At 38.8% G+C, this 20,000-nt stretch overlaps 2 protein-coding genes across 6 annotated transcripts in view; one reads left to right on the top strand and one right to left on the bottom strand.

Annotated features, from left to right (window-relative positions):
- The window catches only part of gxylt1a (glucoside xylosyltransferase 1a), a 43,867-nt gene extending 35,427 nt beyond the window's left edge, over positions 1–8,440 (top strand). For 2 of the 4 annotated variants that reach the window (XM_073942449.1, XM_073942446.1), the window contains one exon: positions 6,424–8,440. In XM_073942449.1, coding sequence (XP_073798550.1) covers positions 6,424–6,435 — 12 coding nt within the window. In that variant the 3' untranslated portion in view covers positions 6,436–8,440. The remainder of the gene's footprint in view (positions 1–6,423) is intronic. The other 2 variants (XR_012400022.1, XR_012400023.1) reach the window with 2 other exon arrangements.
- A 524-nt stretch (positions 8,441–8,964) lies between these two features.
- Positions 8,965–20,000, bottom strand: part of LOC100537263 (PDZ domain-containing RING finger protein 4) — a 30,290-nt gene continuing 19,254 nt past the window's right edge. Inside the window, exons 4-9 of one of the 2 annotated variants that reach the window (XM_073942444.1) lie at positions 17,360–17,458; positions 15,877–15,939; positions 14,392–14,493; positions 12,734–12,835; positions 10,468–11,180; positions 8,965–10,391 (exon numbers count right to left, since the gene is read on the bottom strand). In XM_073942444.1, coding sequence (XP_073798545.1) covers positions 10,007–10,391; positions 10,468–11,180; positions 12,734–12,835; positions 14,392–14,493; positions 15,877–15,939; positions 17,360–17,458 — 1,464 coding nt within the window. In that variant the 3' untranslated portion in view covers positions 8,965–10,006. Of the gene's footprint in view, positions 10,392–10,467; positions 11,181–12,733; positions 12,836–14,391; positions 14,494–15,876; positions 15,940–17,359; positions 18,021–20,000 lie in introns of those variants that run through there. The other variant, XR_012400021.1, reaches the window with a different exon arrangement.

Raw genomic sequence — 20,000 nt, 5'->3', positions numbered from 1 at the left:
TGAAGACCAAATGTACGCTAACATGAATAAATGTTCTTTTTTTGTCTTGGCATTTTGACTTCATCACTTGTTTTTCGCCATTTCTTCTTGTAAAGTTGAAATTACATTACACCATTCTGACATTTCTTCATCATTTCTTTAATTCATGTTTCTTATTTTGGCATTTTATATCTTGAATTTCTGGCATTTTGTTCTTGAAATTCACGTTGCAACATTCTGGACTTTTTTCTTGAAGTTATATATTTGCGTCTTGACATTCTGGATTTTTTCTGGATTTTTTTCTTGAAGTTATAAACTTACGTCTTGACATTCTGGATTTTTTTTCTTGAAGTTATAAACTTACGTCTTGACATTCTGGATTTTTTCTGGATTTTTTTCTTGAAGTTATAAACTTACGTCTTGACATTCTGGATTTTTTTCTTGAAGTTATACATTTGCGTCTTGACATTCTGGATTTTTTTTCTGGATATTTTTCTAGAAGTTATAAACTTACGTCTTGATATTCTGGATTTTTTTCTAGACATTATAAACTTACGTCTTCACATTCTGGATTTTTTTCCTTGAAGTTATAAACTTACGTCTTGACATTCTGGATTTTTTTTCTTGAAGTTATACATTTGCGTCTTGACATTCTGGATTTTTTCTGGATTTTTTTCTTGAAGTTATAAACTTGCGTCTTGACATTCTGGATTTTTTCTGGATTTTTTTCTAGAAGTTATAAACTTGCGTTTTGACATTCTGGATTTTTTTTCTGGATATTTTTCTAGAAGTTATAAACTTACGTCTTGACATTCTGGATTTTTTTCCTTGAAGTTATAAACTTGCGTCTTGACATTCTGGATTTTTTTCTAGACGTCATAAACTTACGTCTTGATATTCTGGATTTTTTTCTTGAAGTTATACATTTGCGTCTTGACATTCTGGATTTTTTTTCTTGAAGTTATAAACTTACGTCTTGACATTCTGGATTTTTTTTCTTGAAGTTATAAACTTACGTCTTGATATTCTGGATTTTTTTCTTGAAGTTATAAACTTACGTCTTGATATTCTGGATTTTTTTCTTGAAGTTATACATTTGCGTCTTGATATTCTGGATTTTTTTCTTGAAGTTATAAACTTGCGTCTTGACATTCTGGATTTTTTTCTTGAAGTTATACATTTGCGTCTTGATATTCTGGATTTTTTTCTTGAAGTTATAAACTTGCGTCTTGACATTCTGGATTTTTTTCTGGATGTTTTTCTAGAAGTTCTAAACTTGCGTCTTGACATTCTGGATTTTTTTCTAGACGTTATAAACTTAGGTCTTGATATTCTGGATTTTTTTCTTGAAGTTATACATTTGCGTCTTGACATTCTGGATTTTTTTCTTGAAGTTATACATTTGCGCCTTGATATTCTGGATTTTTTTCTTGAAGTTATACATTTGTGTCTTGACATTCTGGATTTTTTCTGGATATTTTTCTAGAAGTTATAAACTTACGTCTTGACATTCTGGATTTTTTTTCTTGAAGTTATAAACTTGCGTCTTGACATTCTGGATTTTTTCTAGACGTTATAAACTTACGTCTTGATATTCTGGATTTTTTTCTTAAAGTTATACATTTGCGTCTTGACATTCTGGATTTTTTTTCTTGAGGTTATAAACTTGCGTCTTGACATTCTGGATTTTTTTCTAGACGTTATAAACTTACGTCTTGATATTCTGGATTTTTTTCTTGAAGTTATACATTTGCTTCTTGACATTCTGGATTTTTTTTCTTGAAGTTATAAACTTACGTCTTGATATTCTGGATTTTTTTCTTGAAGTTATAAACTTACGTCTTGACATTCTGGATTTTTTTCTTGAAGTTATACATTTGCGTCTTGACATTCTGGATTTTTTTTCTTGAAGTTATAAACTTACGTCTTGATATTCTGGATTTTTTTCTTGAAGTTATACATTTGCGTCTTGACATTCTGGATTTTTTTCTTGAAGTTATAAACTTACGTCTTGATATTCTGGATTTTTTCTGGATTTTTTTCTAGATGTTATAAACTTGCGTCTTGATATTCTTAATTTTTTTCTAGACATTATATACTTATGTCTTGACAATCGGGATTTTATCTGGATTTGTTTTTAGATGTTATAAACTCACGTCTTGACATTCTGGATTTTTGTCTAGACATTATAAACTTGCGTCTTGACATTCAGGATTTTTTTCTTGATGTTATAAACTTAAGTCTTGACATTTTGGATTTTTTTCTTAAAGTTATACATTTGCGTCTTGACATTCTGGATTTTTTTCTGGATTTTTTTCTTGAAGTTATAAACTTGCGTCTTGACATTCTGGATTTTTTCTGGATTTTTTTCTAGAAGTTATAATCTTGCGTCTTGACATTCTGGATTTTTTTCTGGATATTTTTCTAGAAGTTAAAAACTTACGTCTTGACAATCTGGATTTTTTTCTAGACGTTATAAACTTAGGTCTTGATATTCTGGATTTTTTTCTTGAAGTTATACATTTGCGTCTTGACATTCTGGATTTTTTTCTAGAAGTTATAAACTTAGGTCTTGATATTCTGGATTTTTTTCTTGAAGTTATACATTTGCGTCTTGATATTCTGGATTTTTTTTCTTGAAGTTATAAACTTGCGTCTTGACATTCTGGATTTTTTTCTAGACATTATAAACTTACGTCTTGACATTCTGGATTTTTTTCTAGAAGTTATAAACTTACGTCTTGATATTCTGGATTTTTTTCTTGAAGTTATACATTTGCGTCTTGATATTCTGGATTTTTTTCTAGAAGTTATAAACTTACCTTTCAACATTTTGGAATTTGTTTTATTGAAATTCTGAATTGATGTTTTGCATTGTGTATAATTTTTAATAATCTTCCCTTTAGTGTTTCTAGAAATCTAGAATTTATGTTTCTGCCATTTTTTCCTGAAATTCTGACACATTAAAAATTCATTCAAAATGTGTGCAATTTACAGATTTCCCCCGTCAATCTTGTCTTTGTAATTCTGACTTTTCTTCTCACCATTCCAATTCTCTTTCTATTTTTACATCTCACCATTCTGCCATTTATGCCTTGTATTTCTGTGTTTCTGTCTCAGAGTCTGGACTTTTCTCAGACGTAAAATCTTATTTTCCCTGTAAATCCTGATCATTAGTTCTCTTGCTCCACATTTATACAGATATGTTCTTCACAAACTCTCTCCTCGTCTTTCCAGCGGTCACATTGACAGTGTGATTATGCTAAATGAGTAAATGTGTTTACCGTCTCCTGTCCTCCTTTATAGGCTTATACAGACGTGGATGAGATCATTCTTTCACTCACTTTAATCCACTTTCGCTTCATCAGCCGAACATTCCCAATCTGCTGCTGCCGCACTTCTGCCTCATTTACATCATTTAAGAATAATACATTCCTTTTCTGCTGTAATGTGAGTGAGTGTGAGTGTGTGTGTGTATGTGTGTGTGAGTGTGTGTGTGTCCACCGCGGGCTGCCGTCCTCAGGGCTGAATATGCAATATGAGTTATTGTGTTTCTGCATCTGAAATCAAAGGCAGATCTCAGCGTCATTTCCATCTTTAATAATAACATCAGCCTTCAGATGAAGCTCTGGTTCTCTTTCAGCACAGTTAATACACACACACACACACACACACACACACACACACACACACACACACACACACACACACACGCGCACACACACTCACTCATTCCCAGTGGTGATAATAAAATTTGATGTTACAGCAATATAATGTTACCTTTAAAAAAAGTAGCCAAAAGTTTAGTTTCCTATAGTTAACGTGATGTGAAAGTATGCGTAATTTTTAAAGTGAGATTGGCTTAAAATTGTAATCTGTTAATATATTACTATAATTACCCAACACAGTTTGATTCCTCATAATAACGCTCATACATTTTCTGTTTTACTCTTTTATTTCCATCATGATTTCACACTCCTGTGTTTCTCCAGCAGATCTCAGACGGCTTCATGTGTGTATAAAAGTGTAAAAGTGTCATTACTTTAATTAATGAGCCATTACTGGTATTCAGTTTACTGACTAAAATGCTGAATAGTAGAAATAACTACATTAATAATCATAAATATCAGCATTTATACTTTAAACTAAACTTAAACATAAATATCAGCATTTATACTTTAAACTAAACTTAAACATAAATATCAGCATTTATACTTTAAACTAAACTTAAACATAAATATCAGCATTTATACTTTAAACTAAACTTAAACATAAATATCAGCATTTATACTTTATACTTTATACTTTAAAAGTTATTTTGTTCACCATGTTATGTTGATTCATGTCAGCAAAACAAAACATGGATGAAAATTATGTAGATTAATTATTTCTTTCTTTCTTTTGTCGTTTTTTTTTTTTTTCCAGAAAATACATAAAAAAAATTGTAAATGAAAATGCTCTGAGAAACTTTCGAGCGTTTGTCTTGCCATTTTGTCATTTTCTCCTTGCAATTCTGAAACATAATTGTTTATTTTTATTAATTTTTATTATTTTTCTTCTTCGTCTTCTTTTTATTTAACATATTATACTTGAGTACAATTGTGTGTTTTAGTTTGAATTATTTTATTTTAAGTGTTTTTTTTTAAGTAACAGAACAAAAAATCAACAGGATCAGTCTCAGAATATGAAGAGTTCAGATGCAAAACCCTCTAGTCTAAATCCATCAGACCTCTTATCTTGTCAATGAGCTCCAGTTCCCGATCTGAACTTACATTTCGAGTTTCTGGTTATTTCATACTGAACTACTCAAATACTGACATTTATTCTTCTGTTATGGAAACCAAATCCAATGTCGAGTCAACATCTTAAACCAGCGTCATATTGATGTCGGATACTGATATTTATTCATCAGGTATGGCGACCAAAATCCAACATCTGATAGAGGTCATAGTGGTAACGTCTCCACAACGTCAAGCTGTAACATCATTAGATGTTGATTTTAGGTTTTGTTGGAAAGTGACCAAAATCCAGCGTCATATTGATTTCAGAAACTAACATTTATTCGTCAGGTATGGCGACCAAAATCCAACATCTAATGACGTCATAGTGGTAACGTCCACACAACGTTGAGCTGTAACATCATTAGACGTTAATATTTGGTTGATCTTAGGTTGGAAAGTGACCAAAATCCAACATCGAGCCAACATCTTAAACCAAGTGATATTGATGTCAGATGCTGATATTTATTTATCAGGTATGGCAAAATACAACGTCTAAAAGACGTCATAGTAGTAACGTCCCCACAACATCGAGCTGTAACATCATTAAACGTTAATATTTGGTTGATTTTAGGTTGGAAAGTAAACAAAATCCATCATCGAGTCAACATCTTAAACCAGCATCATATTGATGTTAGGTACTGACATTTATTCGTCACGTATGGCAACCAAAATGCAACATCTGATAGACGTCGTAATGGTAACATCCACACAACGTCAAGCTGGAACATTATTAAACGTTGATATTAGGTTGATTTTGTGTTGGAAAGTGACCAAAATCCAACATCGAGCCAGCATCTTAAATTGATGTTGATGTCAGATACTAATATTTATTCATCAGGTATGGCAAAATACAACGTCTAATAGACGTCATAGTAGTAACGTCCCCACAACGTTGAGCTGTAAAATTATTAAACGTTGATATTTGGTTGATTTAGTGTTGGAAAGTGACCAAAATCCATCATCGAGTCAACATCTTAAACCAGCATCATATTGATGTCAGATACTGACGTTTATTCAAGTATAGCAACCAAAATCCAACGTCTAATAGACGTCATAGTGGTAACGTCCACACAACGTCGAGCTGTAACATCATTAGACGTTGATATTTGGTTGATTTTAGGTTGTGTCGGAAAGTGACCGAAATCCAACGTCAAGCCAACATCTTAAACCAAGTGATCTTGACGTCAGATACTGACGTTTATTCGTCAGGTATGGCAACCAAAATCCAACGTTTAATAGACGTCATAGTGGTAACGTCCCCACAACGTCAAACTGTAACATCATTAGATGTTGATATTTGGTTGATTTTAGGTTGGACGTTGAACCTTGACAATAACCTGATTTTTGTTTCAGAACAAAATGCAATGTCCCCACAATGCTGTAGTACAACGTCAATCTGATGTCATGTTGATGCCCTGTGCCCGCTGAGTTAGATCTAAATATATATATTTAAATCTAAAATGTCCAGCAAATTGTTTACTATTTTACTTCAGTGTTTTTTTAGTAGCATCATAATAAAAATAATTGAAAAGCAGTCTAAAAGCTACAGCTGTGTGTGTGTGTGTGTGTGTGTGTGTGTGTGTGTGTGTGTGTGTGTGTGTGTGTGTGTGTGTGTGTGTGTGTGTGTGTGTGTGTGTGTGTGTGTGTGTGTGTGTTCCATCAGCTCTGCAGATAATGAAGAGCTCTGCTGATCTGCATAATAATGAGCGTCCGGCCACTCAGAGAGACATTACTGCTCTTGGATTAGCATATCAAAGATCATCTGCTCCATAAATATGTGGAGTGACAGCAGCAGCACATCATTAGCAGACGTACAGCGCTAATCATCGTCCGCTAACGAGAGAGTTTATCTGCGCTGGAGGATTCTGATCAATCACACACTGCAGGATCACACATTCAAACACACCGCCGGAGCATTCATCCTCACCTCAAACACTTATTATCTTCCATTATCCTGCAAACCACTCGACAATGAGAAGAGTTTCATCATTTCAGACAGAATCACGTTCATAATCAGCACTTATTCTGTGATTTAATTAATGTACAGCTCAGAATAAGTGTTTTATTCTGACTTAAATATATCTGTTATGAGAGATGACATTTTCTTCACTAAGGCTATTCTGAGCAACATTTCTGTTTATATGTGAATAAAAAAAAAATCATTTTTATATCAAGTTTTATTTGAGCGTTAAAATTCTGCAAAGATACCAACTCGAAATCCAGAATCAGCAGTATTAACTGAGCAGAGTGCAGTATCTGAAGCTCAGGCTGTAAAGACTCCGCCCACTTTTGGAAGAGGGCAGGAAGAAACAACTAATTTGCATTTAAAGAGACACACACAGTATTTTTGCTCCCACTAAATAAGTGAAATCTGCTGAATGTGTGTGTGTGTGTTAGTTTGTGCTGACATGTGATGTAATATGACACTTCCAGAAACTGAAGTGTAAATGTAGTGTATTTATATAGCGCAGTGTATTTCTCACTATTCTGAAAGCGAGAGACTCCTTAATGACACGGGAGATTTGAAGAATATGTTTATTAATGTCAAAATATCACAAAGACCACACATTCAGCTGGTCCAGAGAGACGACTACGAGCTCTTCAAATCAGACTAAACACAGAACACACACGTTTACAAATCTACAACCGCTGCTTTAAAACAAACTCTGAACTCATCATTGAAGAACTGAAAGCGTACAGTACTGTTGGTTTAGGAAGCATTAATACCAGAGGAAGAGTGTGTGTGTGTGTGTGTGTGTGTGTGTGTGTGCGTGCGTGCGTGCGTGCGTGCGTGTGTGTGTGTGTGTTTCAGTTTTCAGAAAATTAACTAGGACTGATGCAGTGATAAAACCCCATTTGCTGGTCAAATCAGTGTTCCTTTATGGCCATTGGATGTGTGTGTGTGTGTGTGTAATCTATCTAATAAATTATGATTTTCTTTTTCATTCTGGAATTGTATTCTGGATTTTTTTTCATTCAGAATTTCTGCTTTAATTCTGAATTTATGTTAAAACCTCATCTTATGGCGTTTTTGTTGTTGTTTTGTTTTCTAACTTTACATCTCGTGATTCTGCCATTTGTCTTGAAATTCTGAATTTACAGTTCAACATTCTGAACACTTTTTTTTTTTCTTGAAATCTTGAATTCATATTTCTCTTTTTTTAAATTCAGAATTTATGTTTTAACAATCAGGCTTTGTTGTTGTTGTTGTTTTGTTTGTATTCTAGACTTGGAGATTTTGCCATTTTTTCTAGAAATTCTAAATTTACGTTTTGACACTGACTTTTTTTCTAATAATTTTTTTCTATAATTCTAAATTTATATTTCTCTATTCTGGCATTTTCATCTTGACATTCTGATTTCCATGTCGACATTCTGGATTTTTCTTCTTGAAATTCACATTCTGGATTTTCTGTAATTCTGAATTCTTGTGTTGCAACTCTAAATTAAAATTCGCCTTTTATTTTTTTCCTTGAAATTCTGAATTTGTGGTTCAACATTCTGGAATACCTTTTTCCTTGGAAATCTGGAATTTATGTTTCACATTCATATTTTTTAAATTCTAAATTAATGTTTTAACAAACACTTTTTTGATATTGTTGTTTTGTTTGTATCTAATACCTCGAGATTCTGCCATTTTTTCTAGAAATTTGCATTCTGCAAATAAAATTATGTTGTAACAATCTGGCTTTTTGTTGTTTTGTATTTTTATTGCATTTTTTTCTTGAAATTTTTAGTTTAAGTTTCACCATTCTGTATTTTTCCCCTTGAAACTCTAAATTTACGTTTTGCATTCTGCCATTTTTTTTAATAATTCAAAATAAATGTTTTGACAGTCTGGAAATTTCTTAAGAAATCTGACATATCAACATTTAGGATTTTTTTTCTTTTTGAAATTCTGATTTTTTCCCTCTTGAAATTATAAACTTACTTCTTTCAGTCTGCAATTTGTTTTTCTAGACATCTACAGTTTACATTTTGACATTCTGTTATTGTTTTCTACAAATTCTGAAAACTTCAACTTTTATTTTCTGTGTTAACATTGTGTTGTTTTTTTTAGGTTTAATGACCTTTGGAAGTGTGTGTGTCTTTTTGTGTGTGTGTGTGTTAATGTATGTGTGTGTGTAATCTATTTTTCATCATAATTTAAATTATAATTTTCTTTCAATTTCTTTAAATCAATTTAATTAAACTTTTATTAATGTGTGTGTGTGTGTGTGTGTGTGTGTGTGTGTGTGTGTGTGTGTGTGTGTGTGTGTGTGTGTTTGTAAGGGTGTGGTTGTATGTGTTTGTATGTCTCTCCGTGTGTGTTTATATATATATCTGTGTGTGTTTATATGTGTAAGTGTGAGTGATAGTGACAGTGTGTGTGTGTGTGTGTGTGTGTGTCAGGCGTTGAGGTAGTTACAGTGGTTTATGTCGAGCTACACAGGAGTTGTTCAGAGCTGGTGTTGTTCAGTAGATTCCTCTGAAAATTCTGAACAGAGACTCAGAGAAGTGATCTGCTGTCAGATTCTCCTCTCGCTGAGATGTAAACATTACTGAGAGCTGCGTCAGATGCTGAGAGCAAGAATAAACTAATAAAACAATATGAGAGTAACCCACTCAAAAATACACTCTACTGTTGCCCTCCAGGCGGCACGGTGGCTCGGTGGTTAGCACTGTCACCTCACAGCACTCAGGTCTCTGGTTTGAGTCTCGGCTGGGTCAGTTGGTGTTTCTGTGTGGAGTTTGCATGTTCTCCCGTGTTGGTGTGGGTTTCCTCCGGGTACTCCGGTTTCCCCCACAGTCCAAACACATGCGCTATAGGGGAACTGATCAACTACACTGGCCATAGTGTATGAGTGTGTGTGTGTACGGGTGTTTCCCAGTACTGGGTTGCAGCTGGAAGGGCATCAGCTGTGTAAAACCTATTCTGGAATAGTTGGCGGTTCATCCCGCTGTGGTGATCTCTGATAAATAAAGGCCGAAGGAAAATAAATGAATGTCCAGATTGAAATTGAAGTCGGATGTCAAAATGATTATTTTTGTAAGTGAATTACTCTCATCCATGAAATATCACAGCAACCGAAATACATAAATCAATAAATTAATTAATTAATAAAATAAATAAATAAAATAAAAGCAATGCAGTGTAACTCTCGCTTATAAAACATTAACAAATTGTGAAAATATCAGAGTCATCTGTCATAAAAAGTGCCGCATTGAACGAGGCAGAAGGTATCGTACCCGGCGGGTACAGTCAGTCATACGGTGGTGACGGAGAGGAAGGCGCTGTGCTCTCTGGCGCCCTCTGCTGCTGCTGTGTGTCCGTGGCTCAGCAGCTCCTGAATGGTGATCCAGCTGTCCAGGATCCTTCTGTTCCTCCTCTTGGTGCTCCTGCGCTGGCTGATCTCCATGATGGAGGTGTTGTGGGTGTCCGTCCGGCCGCGCTGCATCATTTCTCTCCTCCGCCGCTGCTCCTTCGCCCGCAGGAGCTGCTGCTTTCTCTCCTCTTTGCTCCAGTATCTCCCCATCTTCATCTCGCTCATGGCGTCGTCGTCGGTGGTCATTCCTCCGCTGCGCTCCTCTTTAATCTTCAGCGCTCGCTCGCGCAGCAGACGGTCCCGCACCGGACGCTTGGTGATGTACCTGCAGCAGAAGGAGAGGACAGATTCAGTGGTGTGCTTCAGACTGTTAATGATAGATGAGGGTGATCAGTGTGTACCTGGTCCCGTCGCTCCGCACCTTCACCTTCCACTCCATCTTATTGTCCTCCTGCGGGACGCTCATGTTGATCATCCCGAACTCCAGCGCCGTCTGCTCCTGGATCATCTGCATGTAGCTCCGGTACTGATGCACCGGGATCCTGGAGTGCAGGGACCTGCTGGAGATCTCGTCTGGAGACTCTGACGGGTTGCTGTGATCCGGACTGGCGCTCCTGATGGATGATTCGGGACGGCGGCTGAGCGTTCTGTGTTCTGGAGATCTCTCTGTGGCGAGGGGTGTACTGCGGGAGCTCTCCGCCGTGTTATACGCACTGGAGCTGTCCTTATCCGACCGCTCGGGATGCTCCTGGATCTCTGGGAGTTTGGAGTCCGTCTTGTGGCGCTGCATGATGTTCTGGCACTGGATCTGGATGCTGCGCAGCTCCTGGTTCAGCAAGCGCAGCTCGTTCTCGGCGCCGCTGCACTGGACGGATCTGCGGTACAGCAGGTCGTACTCGCCGCTGTTTCGGATCTGGCACTTGAGCTCCAGCAGCTGCTGGAAACGCTCCGCTTCTGGAGTCTCAGATGGGCTGATCTGATCCGGACGCAGACACCGAGACAGACGCTTCTGGATCTGGGAGAGGACGCTCATCTCTGATGGGTCCGTCTGGAGGATCTGCTCAGGGCTGTAGGAGCAGGAGGCTGTGATGGACTCTTCTTCAGCCACTCTCGCCTGCAGGGGGATTAAAAAGCAGGATTACTCAGACATACACAGGATCAACACTCAGCGGCCACTTTATTAGGTACACCTGACTAGAACCGGGTTGGACTCCTTTTGCCTTCAGAACTGCCTTAATCTTTCATGGCAGAGATTCATCAAGCTGCTGGAAATATTCCTCAGAGATTTTGCTCCATATTGTCATGATAGCATCACACAGTTGCTGCAGATTTGTCGGCTGCACATCCATGATGCCAATCTCCCGTTCCACCACATCCCAAAGCTGCTCTATTGGATTGAGCTCTGGTGACTGTGGAGGCCATTTGAGTACAGTGAACTCATCGTCATGTTCAGCAGTCTGAGATGATTGAGCTTTATGACATGCTGCGTTATCCTGCTGGAAGTAGCCATCAGAAGATGGAGACACTGTGCTCATAAAGGGATGGACATGGTCAGCAGCAATACTCAGGTAGGCTGTGGCGTTGATGCTCAATTGGTACTAATGGACCCAAAGAAAATCTCCCCCACACCATTACACCACCACCACCAGCCTGAACCGCTGATACAAGGCAGGATGATCCATGCTTTCATGTTGTTGAGGCCAAATTGTGAGCCGAGCATCTGAATGTGTCAGCAGAAATGGAGACTCATCAGAGCAGCAACGTTTCTCCAATCTTCTATTGTCCAGTTTTGGTGAGTCTGTGTGAATTGTAGCCTCAGTTTCCTGTTCTTAGCTGACAGGAGCGGCACCCGGTGTGCTCTTCTGCTGCTGTAGCCCATCCGCCTCAAGGTTGGACGTGTTGTGTGTTCAGAGATGCTCTTCTGCAGAGCTCGGTTGTAACGAGTGCTTATTTGAGTTACTGTTGCCTTTCTATCAGCTGGAACCAGTCTGGCCATTCTCCTCTGGCTTCTGGCCTCATCAACAAGGCATTTGCGCCCACAGAACTGCCGCTCACTGGATATTTCCTCTTTGTCGGAGCATTCTCTGTAAACCCTAGAGATGGTTGTGCGTGAAAATCCCAGTAGATCAGCAGTTTCTGTAATACTCAGAGCAGCCCGTCTGGCAGCAACAACCATGCCACGATCAAAGTCACTTAAATCCCCTTTCTTCCCCATTCTGATGCTCGCTCTGACCTGCAGCAGATCCGCTTGACATGCCTAAATGCAGTGAGCTGCCGCCCTGTGATTGGCTGATTAGAAATCTGCGTTAACGAGCAGTTGGACAGGTGTACCTAATAAAGTGGCCGCTGAGTGTACAATAATAGTAGTCATTAAAGTAATATGTATTCAGAGCAATGAATCTCATTATAGTTTTGATGCTCTGTGGTTGTTTTAGAGCAGTGGTCTTGAACTGCCGGAGTCGATGTTTAAGAGAGACCGGACTGAAAGTGAGCACACCTTCAGGACCAGACCGACAACTGCTTCACATATAAATGAACTGATGGATGCTTAGATATGTGTATTGGAGAACAAGACACTGAGGCAGAGTGAGTGTTTATCATGTGTGTGTGTGTGTGTCTGTGTGTGTCTGTGTTTGGTCCTGATGTTCAGGTATTGGTGTCTCTCACCTTCTCCTCCTCCTCTTCTTCTTCTCTCCTCTGCTCCTCCAGCATCTCCATCTTCAGCTCCTCCAGAAACTCACTGTGCTCGTCCTCCAGCCACGGCTCCTCCTGAACAGCACAGAACACACACACACACACACACACACACACACACACACACACACACACACACACACACACACACACACACACACACACACACGCTGCTTGTTTGTGTGTTTGACTGAGCTTCATCTAAACACACACACACACACTGAAGATCTGCTCTGATTCTGCAGCATCTGTCTCTGTTACCATGGAGACGGGAGTCTGGCTCTGGCTGATGGAGCTGGACCGCTTTCTCTCTCAGACCGCAGCAGATATCTCTTGGAAATTATCCGGTGCCGTTCACTCATTCATAAATGAGGCTGTGAATAGACCTGTGTGTGTGTGTGTGTGTGTGTGTGTGTGTGTGTGTGTGTGTGTGTGTGTGTGTGTTTCTCCTCAGTCTAATGTCAGCTGGAGGAGTCTCTGACATAACTACAATCAGTCCATCATGAAGGAGCTGCTGTGTTCTGCTGTCGATGAGCAACACACACACACACACACACACACACACAAATATGCACGCATACACTCAAACACACATGCCTAGATACACACACGCGCATGCATACACACATGTACAATCACATGCACGCGCGCACACATGCATACACACAAGCATTTTCACACACACAGACACACAAGTATATGCAAACACAAGCACAAAAACACACTCACACTCGCACACTCATGCATTTGTACATGCACACACACACACATGCATGCACACAAGCGTATACACGCACGCAGACACACACAAACACACACACATTTATGTACACACATTCACGCACACACATGCACACAAGCAGATGATTGCACACACACATACATGCATGCAATCACAAAAACACAGATAAACGCACACACATACATGCGCACACGCACACACACACCCATGCAGACACACACACATGTAAACAAGCACTCACAGGTAGGTACACACACACACACACACACACATCCATGCACAGCCACACACACACGCACACACAGATACATGCACAAAGATGATTGCACACACACACACACACACACACACACACACAGATGCATGTAATCATACACACACTCATCAGAAGTGACAGCTTTAATCACAGCCAATAAGCCCACACTATATTAACATATGCAGATGATGAGCTCAATTAAACACACTCCACTTCTGTCACATCAACTCAAAACACACGTTCAGCTCATGTGTGTGTGTGTTCTTATTCAAACTCATATAGTAGACTCATGTGTGTGTGTTTAATAACATCTGTGTGAATCTACAGCACAGCGTCACTCAGGAAAACACACTAATACAGCAGTTCACACATACAGGATCACTGAAGCATCGCTCTGTCTACAATACATCACTACAAGATCATTCATCTATTATAATACACTATATTAGCTCATCAATAACCATAACCATGAGTATAACACAATCTATTGATTGTGACAACATAACACTAACCGGTTAGTGTATAGCACAGAGAGCCTGACTGTAGCTTTATGATAGTCTAATTAATTAATTAATTAATAATGAATATAACTATGACTGATACATGAAGGTGCAGATGTTCATGTGTTTATACCTGTAATTCTGGCCTGGCGATGAGCAGCACAATATTCCTGCTCTCCTCATTAGAGAGAACGCCCACTGCTTCCTGTCTGTCCTGAATGTCCCGCCCATTTATCTGTCAATCACACACATCAGCCAATCAGACGCAGCGCTACATCAATATGGTAAACAGAAAACAGAAATAAGCTGGATGTTTTTCTTCAGAATAGTGCATCTATAACAAACCCTGTCCTGGAGGGCCGCTGTCCTGCTGAGTTTAGCTCCAGCTTGCTTCAGCACACCTGCCTGGACGTCTCTAGTGTGTCTAGTAAGAGCTTGATCAGCTGCTTCAGGTGTGTTTGATTAGGGTTGGAGGTAAACTCTCCAGTACACCGGCCCTCCAGGACTGAGTTTGGACACCCCTGATCTAAAATATCTATAATGCTTGTAAATTTTTTCTTTTTATTTTTTGTAGAGCACTGACTGGTTAGGAGTGACAACTTATTAATTATTTATAAGCAAAAATAAATATGAATACATATATAAAGCTAGTTATACACCTGAATATAAGAGTAGTGAACTCTTCTGATGCACTAAAAACAACAATAAATCCAACATAACTAAACCTGATTAAACTGCATAAATTATTATTAAATTTATTAGTAAATTTGCCCTCCTTACAGGGAAAATTATTCATGCATAATATTTATATTAACACAAAGTAGAAACAAAACAACTTTCTCAACAAAACAGCAACAGTCCACTTTCTCAGAGTAAATGAGAGTAGTGAACTCGAAATGGACTGAAAGTTAATTTTACTCACTTGTAAAGAGTTTTGAGTTCAGTGTTAAAGGTGTTGAGTTAATTAAACACCTCATTACTTCAACTTAAATGGAGTAAGATCACAGTACTCATATAGATTAGTTTAACTCAAATGATGTGTAGCTATCGGTTTCCTCAAACGGTTTGAGTTGCCTTAACTTATTGGGTTTTACAGAACTCAGCTGGTTTGAGTTCTCTTCATTTACTGGGTTTTACTGTGCTCAGCTTGCTTTATTTACTCAAATGGATTAAGTTCACAGCACTCATTAGGATTAGTTATTGAACCTAAATGACTTGTTGCAATCGGTTTCCTCAAATGCTTTGAGTTGCCTTAACTTATTGGGTTTTACAGTGTTTATAATCTCAAAAACACAATCAAATAATCTCAATTAGCCTAGTCATCAATCAATAATCAATTTAGTCAGTTTAATTAATAATTCAAATCAATTCTAGAACTTAAAATCTCTTAATTTTTCATTAAAAAAAATCACTGAATTTACACATTTTATTCTATCTTTGATTTTTACGTGTATTTTTCTGACTCTGGATTGTCATTCTTTCTTTCTTTCTTTCTTGATTGATTGATTAGTTGGTTGGTTGGTTAATATGTTCCACCGGCAGTGTATGATCAGATGAACACTACTGTAGGCCTCCTGTTTCTCAAGCACACTCCGCTTCATGATCTCAGCTGTTTCACCTGTAATATTCGGTCTCCTTCTCGGATTCTTCCGTCTCGGCCCGCGATGCTGTTCGGCTCCACCTGACAACCACAGCAAACATTAATGATTCAGAATTATGCTGGATTTAATCTGATTGGCTGGTGATTTCTGACTTCAGCCAATCACACGCTTCTCTGTGACAATATATTTCTCCATTTGTTTTCTGAAAATACATACATTTTTAAATCTTCAGTTAGGAAATACATGAGACATTTTAACTTAAAGCTGAAAGTTTTTAATAAATCATAAAATAAAAATGCTCAAATTGATCAAATTTAATGTGAAAGAACTACAAACACATGATGCTTATTGCAAAGTTATGTGCAAATATTTACATGTACTTCTTTCTTGCACAGAGTTGTTTGTCCTGTGCTTTACTAATATTTTCTAAATATTCTTAACTAAAAAATCAACATATAAACTGTTGCATTCGGGAAGAAATTAAAATTCAAAAGAGCCACAATGCTTCAAACTACAATTTCTGCCACTTTTTTAGACAAAAAATCTTACATTTTGTATTTATTTCAGCACAAACTCATTTAATTTTAATAGATTTTTAAAAAAATACTCCATTTCATTTTAAATTTCAAGTGATTTCAGAATTTCAGCGCACTATTTTGCTCACTGCAGCTCTCTGATTGGTGGATTACCTGCACAGCATTATGGGTAATGTAGTTTTTCATCAATTCTGCTGATACTTTAAGACAGATAAATTGTAATTATTTGATCAGAGGTTTCCTACAGACAACAGAAAACTATCTCAGAGCTTTGAGCTGCAGAACAATTAAATACATAATAAATTAAATATAAAATAAATAAGAACAATTAAAACTTTATATTCTTCACAGCATAAAATAAACGAGTTAACTGTTTTATCAGCCAATCAATGTCTGTCTGTCTGACTGCGTCCAATCAGAGTAAGCCTCAATAGAGAGTTCCCCAGTCTCCATCAGGTCAGTTTAATCGACTGCTTCTCCAAGATCTGCTCTGAGACACACAGACTGACGCTGCTGGAGTCTGATAATACTGATCATTTATTAAACTGAGCGTCTGCTAATGAAATACAGCAGCTGAGTGAACAGCCGAGCGTCTCTCTCGCAGTGTGTGTTTCTCAAATCTACAGCTTTTCTCTGGGAAGCGCTGCTGTAATATCACTGAGACACGGCTCTCTGCTCTTCAATTTAATGCAGTGCACACTTTAATAAGCCTGTGAACACTGATGGATCTGTACGCGCACACACACATGCACACACACACACACACACACACACAGCGCCGCTACAGAGACCTGATGAGTCTGACATGACTTCTAATGAAGACGATCCACACACATTATACTGCTCTTAATATATCTGCTGAAAATTAAAGCAGGATGCCGTTGTGAACACATGCTGCATACATTATGAGCTGTACAGGTGTGAACGTGAGCTATAACAGGTAATAACAGGTGAGCTGAGTTACCTCAGTGACGTAGATGGAGAACTCGTCCTCATCATCAGTCCTGTAGCACAGTGTCAGGCCCAGCTTATCCTGACGACACACTCTGCACAGCTCCACCTCCTGCACACACACACACACACACACACACACACACACACACACACACACACACACACACACACACACACACACAAGCACATACACAGAAGCGCACACATATATACACACACAGGCACAGGCATATGCACACACATACACAGGCACATATAAACAGAAGCGCAGACATACACACACACACACACACACACACACACACACGCACGCACGCACACACACACACACAAGCACACATGCATACACACACATGCAAATACACACACAAAGACATACAGATGCACACAGGTATATGAACACAAACACACATAGATGCAAACACACGCACACATGCATACATATGCACACACACATACACAGACACAGACACATGCACACACACACACACACACACACACAGAGACACACATGCACACACACATACATGCATGCACACATACGCACATACATATGCATAGACGTCAAGAAAAACACACATGCACACACATTTTAAGCCCGCGCACACACAAGTGCACACAGGCACACAAACACACACATACATACATACATGCACACACATACACGCGCACTCACACATCAAGACACATATGCGCACACAAAAAGACACACAAACATACACACACACATGCAAAAACAAACGCACACATATGCACGCACACACATATATGCACAGACACATGCGCACACACAGACACATGAACACACACACACGCACATTCATATGGAGACATGAACAGAAACACACATGCACAAACATACAAGCACGCACACACACGTGCACACACACACATACATGCACACACATACACAAGCACACACACATCAAGACAGATATGCGCACTCACAAAGACACACAAACGCACACATGCACACACAAACACAAACATGCACACACATGCAAAACACACACGCAAACACATGCACGCACACACATAAACATCAAAACACACATATGCGCACACACAAATAGACACACAAACACACAGATATGCACACACAGAGACACACATGAAGACACACACACACAGGCACACATACACAGCACACACACATATACCAACGCATACCCACACACATGCAGACATGTGCACAGACACATGCACACACACACATAAACCCACAAACAGAAACACACATGCATGCACACACACACATGCAAAACACACACATAGATACACACACACGCACAGAGATACACGAGACATACACATACACACAGATACACACAGACACACCAAGACACACACATATGCACACACAAATAGACACACATGAAGGCACACAAACATGAAGGCACGCACACACACACACACACACACACACACACACACACACACACACCAGCTAGATATTAATGCACATAATAAAGGCAGCTGCAGTGTGTTCAACATGTCATTGACTTTAAACACAGGAAGATTCCCTTTACTCAATATTCAGGAAGATTCTGACAGACTGAACACACACTGTCCTGTAGAAAACTGATGTGTTGATGAGGACTCAAGATTCCTAAAAATAACAAACCAATTACAGGTATTGATTTTTGTGAATTAGCTGATGATTACGCTCTGCACAGCAGACATTCGAGATATTCAAGATGAAACATTCAGAACAGATCAGCTTGAGCTCATGATTATACTTCACACTTCTCTAAACACATTTTCTAAGCTGTATTTAGAGTTAATCAAACGCTGTTAAGCTGCATATACAAGCAGAAAATCCTGGAACTCAAACGAGACTAATAATAAATAACTCATAATATTTAGTCATTTCCAACAGCTCAAATATTGATCAGCTCTTGACAGTCTCCTCCAGTGAACCTCAGCCGTCACTGTGCGCAGCTCCCTCTGAAGCCAGGGTTTATTCTGTAAATACGTTAGTAATTATGCTAATGAGCACTAATTTATTCCGTCACTGTGATTCCCGCACAAACACATGCGCATTACAGATCAAAGATTCATGCTCTGCTTCAGAAACTCTCAAAACACAAACACAACAGTGATCAGAAGAGCTTGAGTTGATCAAACCAAGCAGAAACACAGACGGCGGGCGCTCAGAGTCACACAGCGGCCACATGATTCACCAGCGGCTGACGGATCACACACGCATACACACACACACACACCTCACAGCACTCAGGTCGCTGGTTTGAGTTTGGCTGGGTCAGTTGGTGTTTCTGTGTGGAGTTTGCATGTTCTCCCCGTGTTGGTGTGTGTTCCCTCCGAGTGCTCCGGTTTCCCCCACAGTCCAAACACATGCGCTATAGAGAGATTGGGTAAGCTAAATTGGCCATAGTGTGAATGAGTGTGTATGGATGTTGCCCAGTGATGGGTTGCAGCTGGAAGTGCATCCGCTGTGTAAAACATATGCTGGAATAGTTGGCGGTTCATTCTGCTGTGGTGACCCCTGGTTAATAAACGGACTAAATGAAGGAAAATGACTGAATGAATGATCCAAAAATCTCGACATTATCTGCCACTCAGAACACCATATCACCTGTACAGCGACTCCCTAACAACCACTCACAAACTGTTTCACTTGCCTGGCAACC

The sequence above is a fragment of the Danio rerio genome, chromosome 25, assembly GCF_049306965.1.
Source record: "Danio rerio strain Tuebingen ecotype United States chromosome 25, GRCz12tu, whole genome shotgun sequence".
NCBI classification, from domain to species: domain Eukaryota; kingdom Metazoa; phylum Chordata; class Actinopteri; order Cypriniformes; family Danionidae; genus Danio; species Danio rerio.
This window is presented reverse-complemented; position numbering and strand designations above follow the sequence as displayed.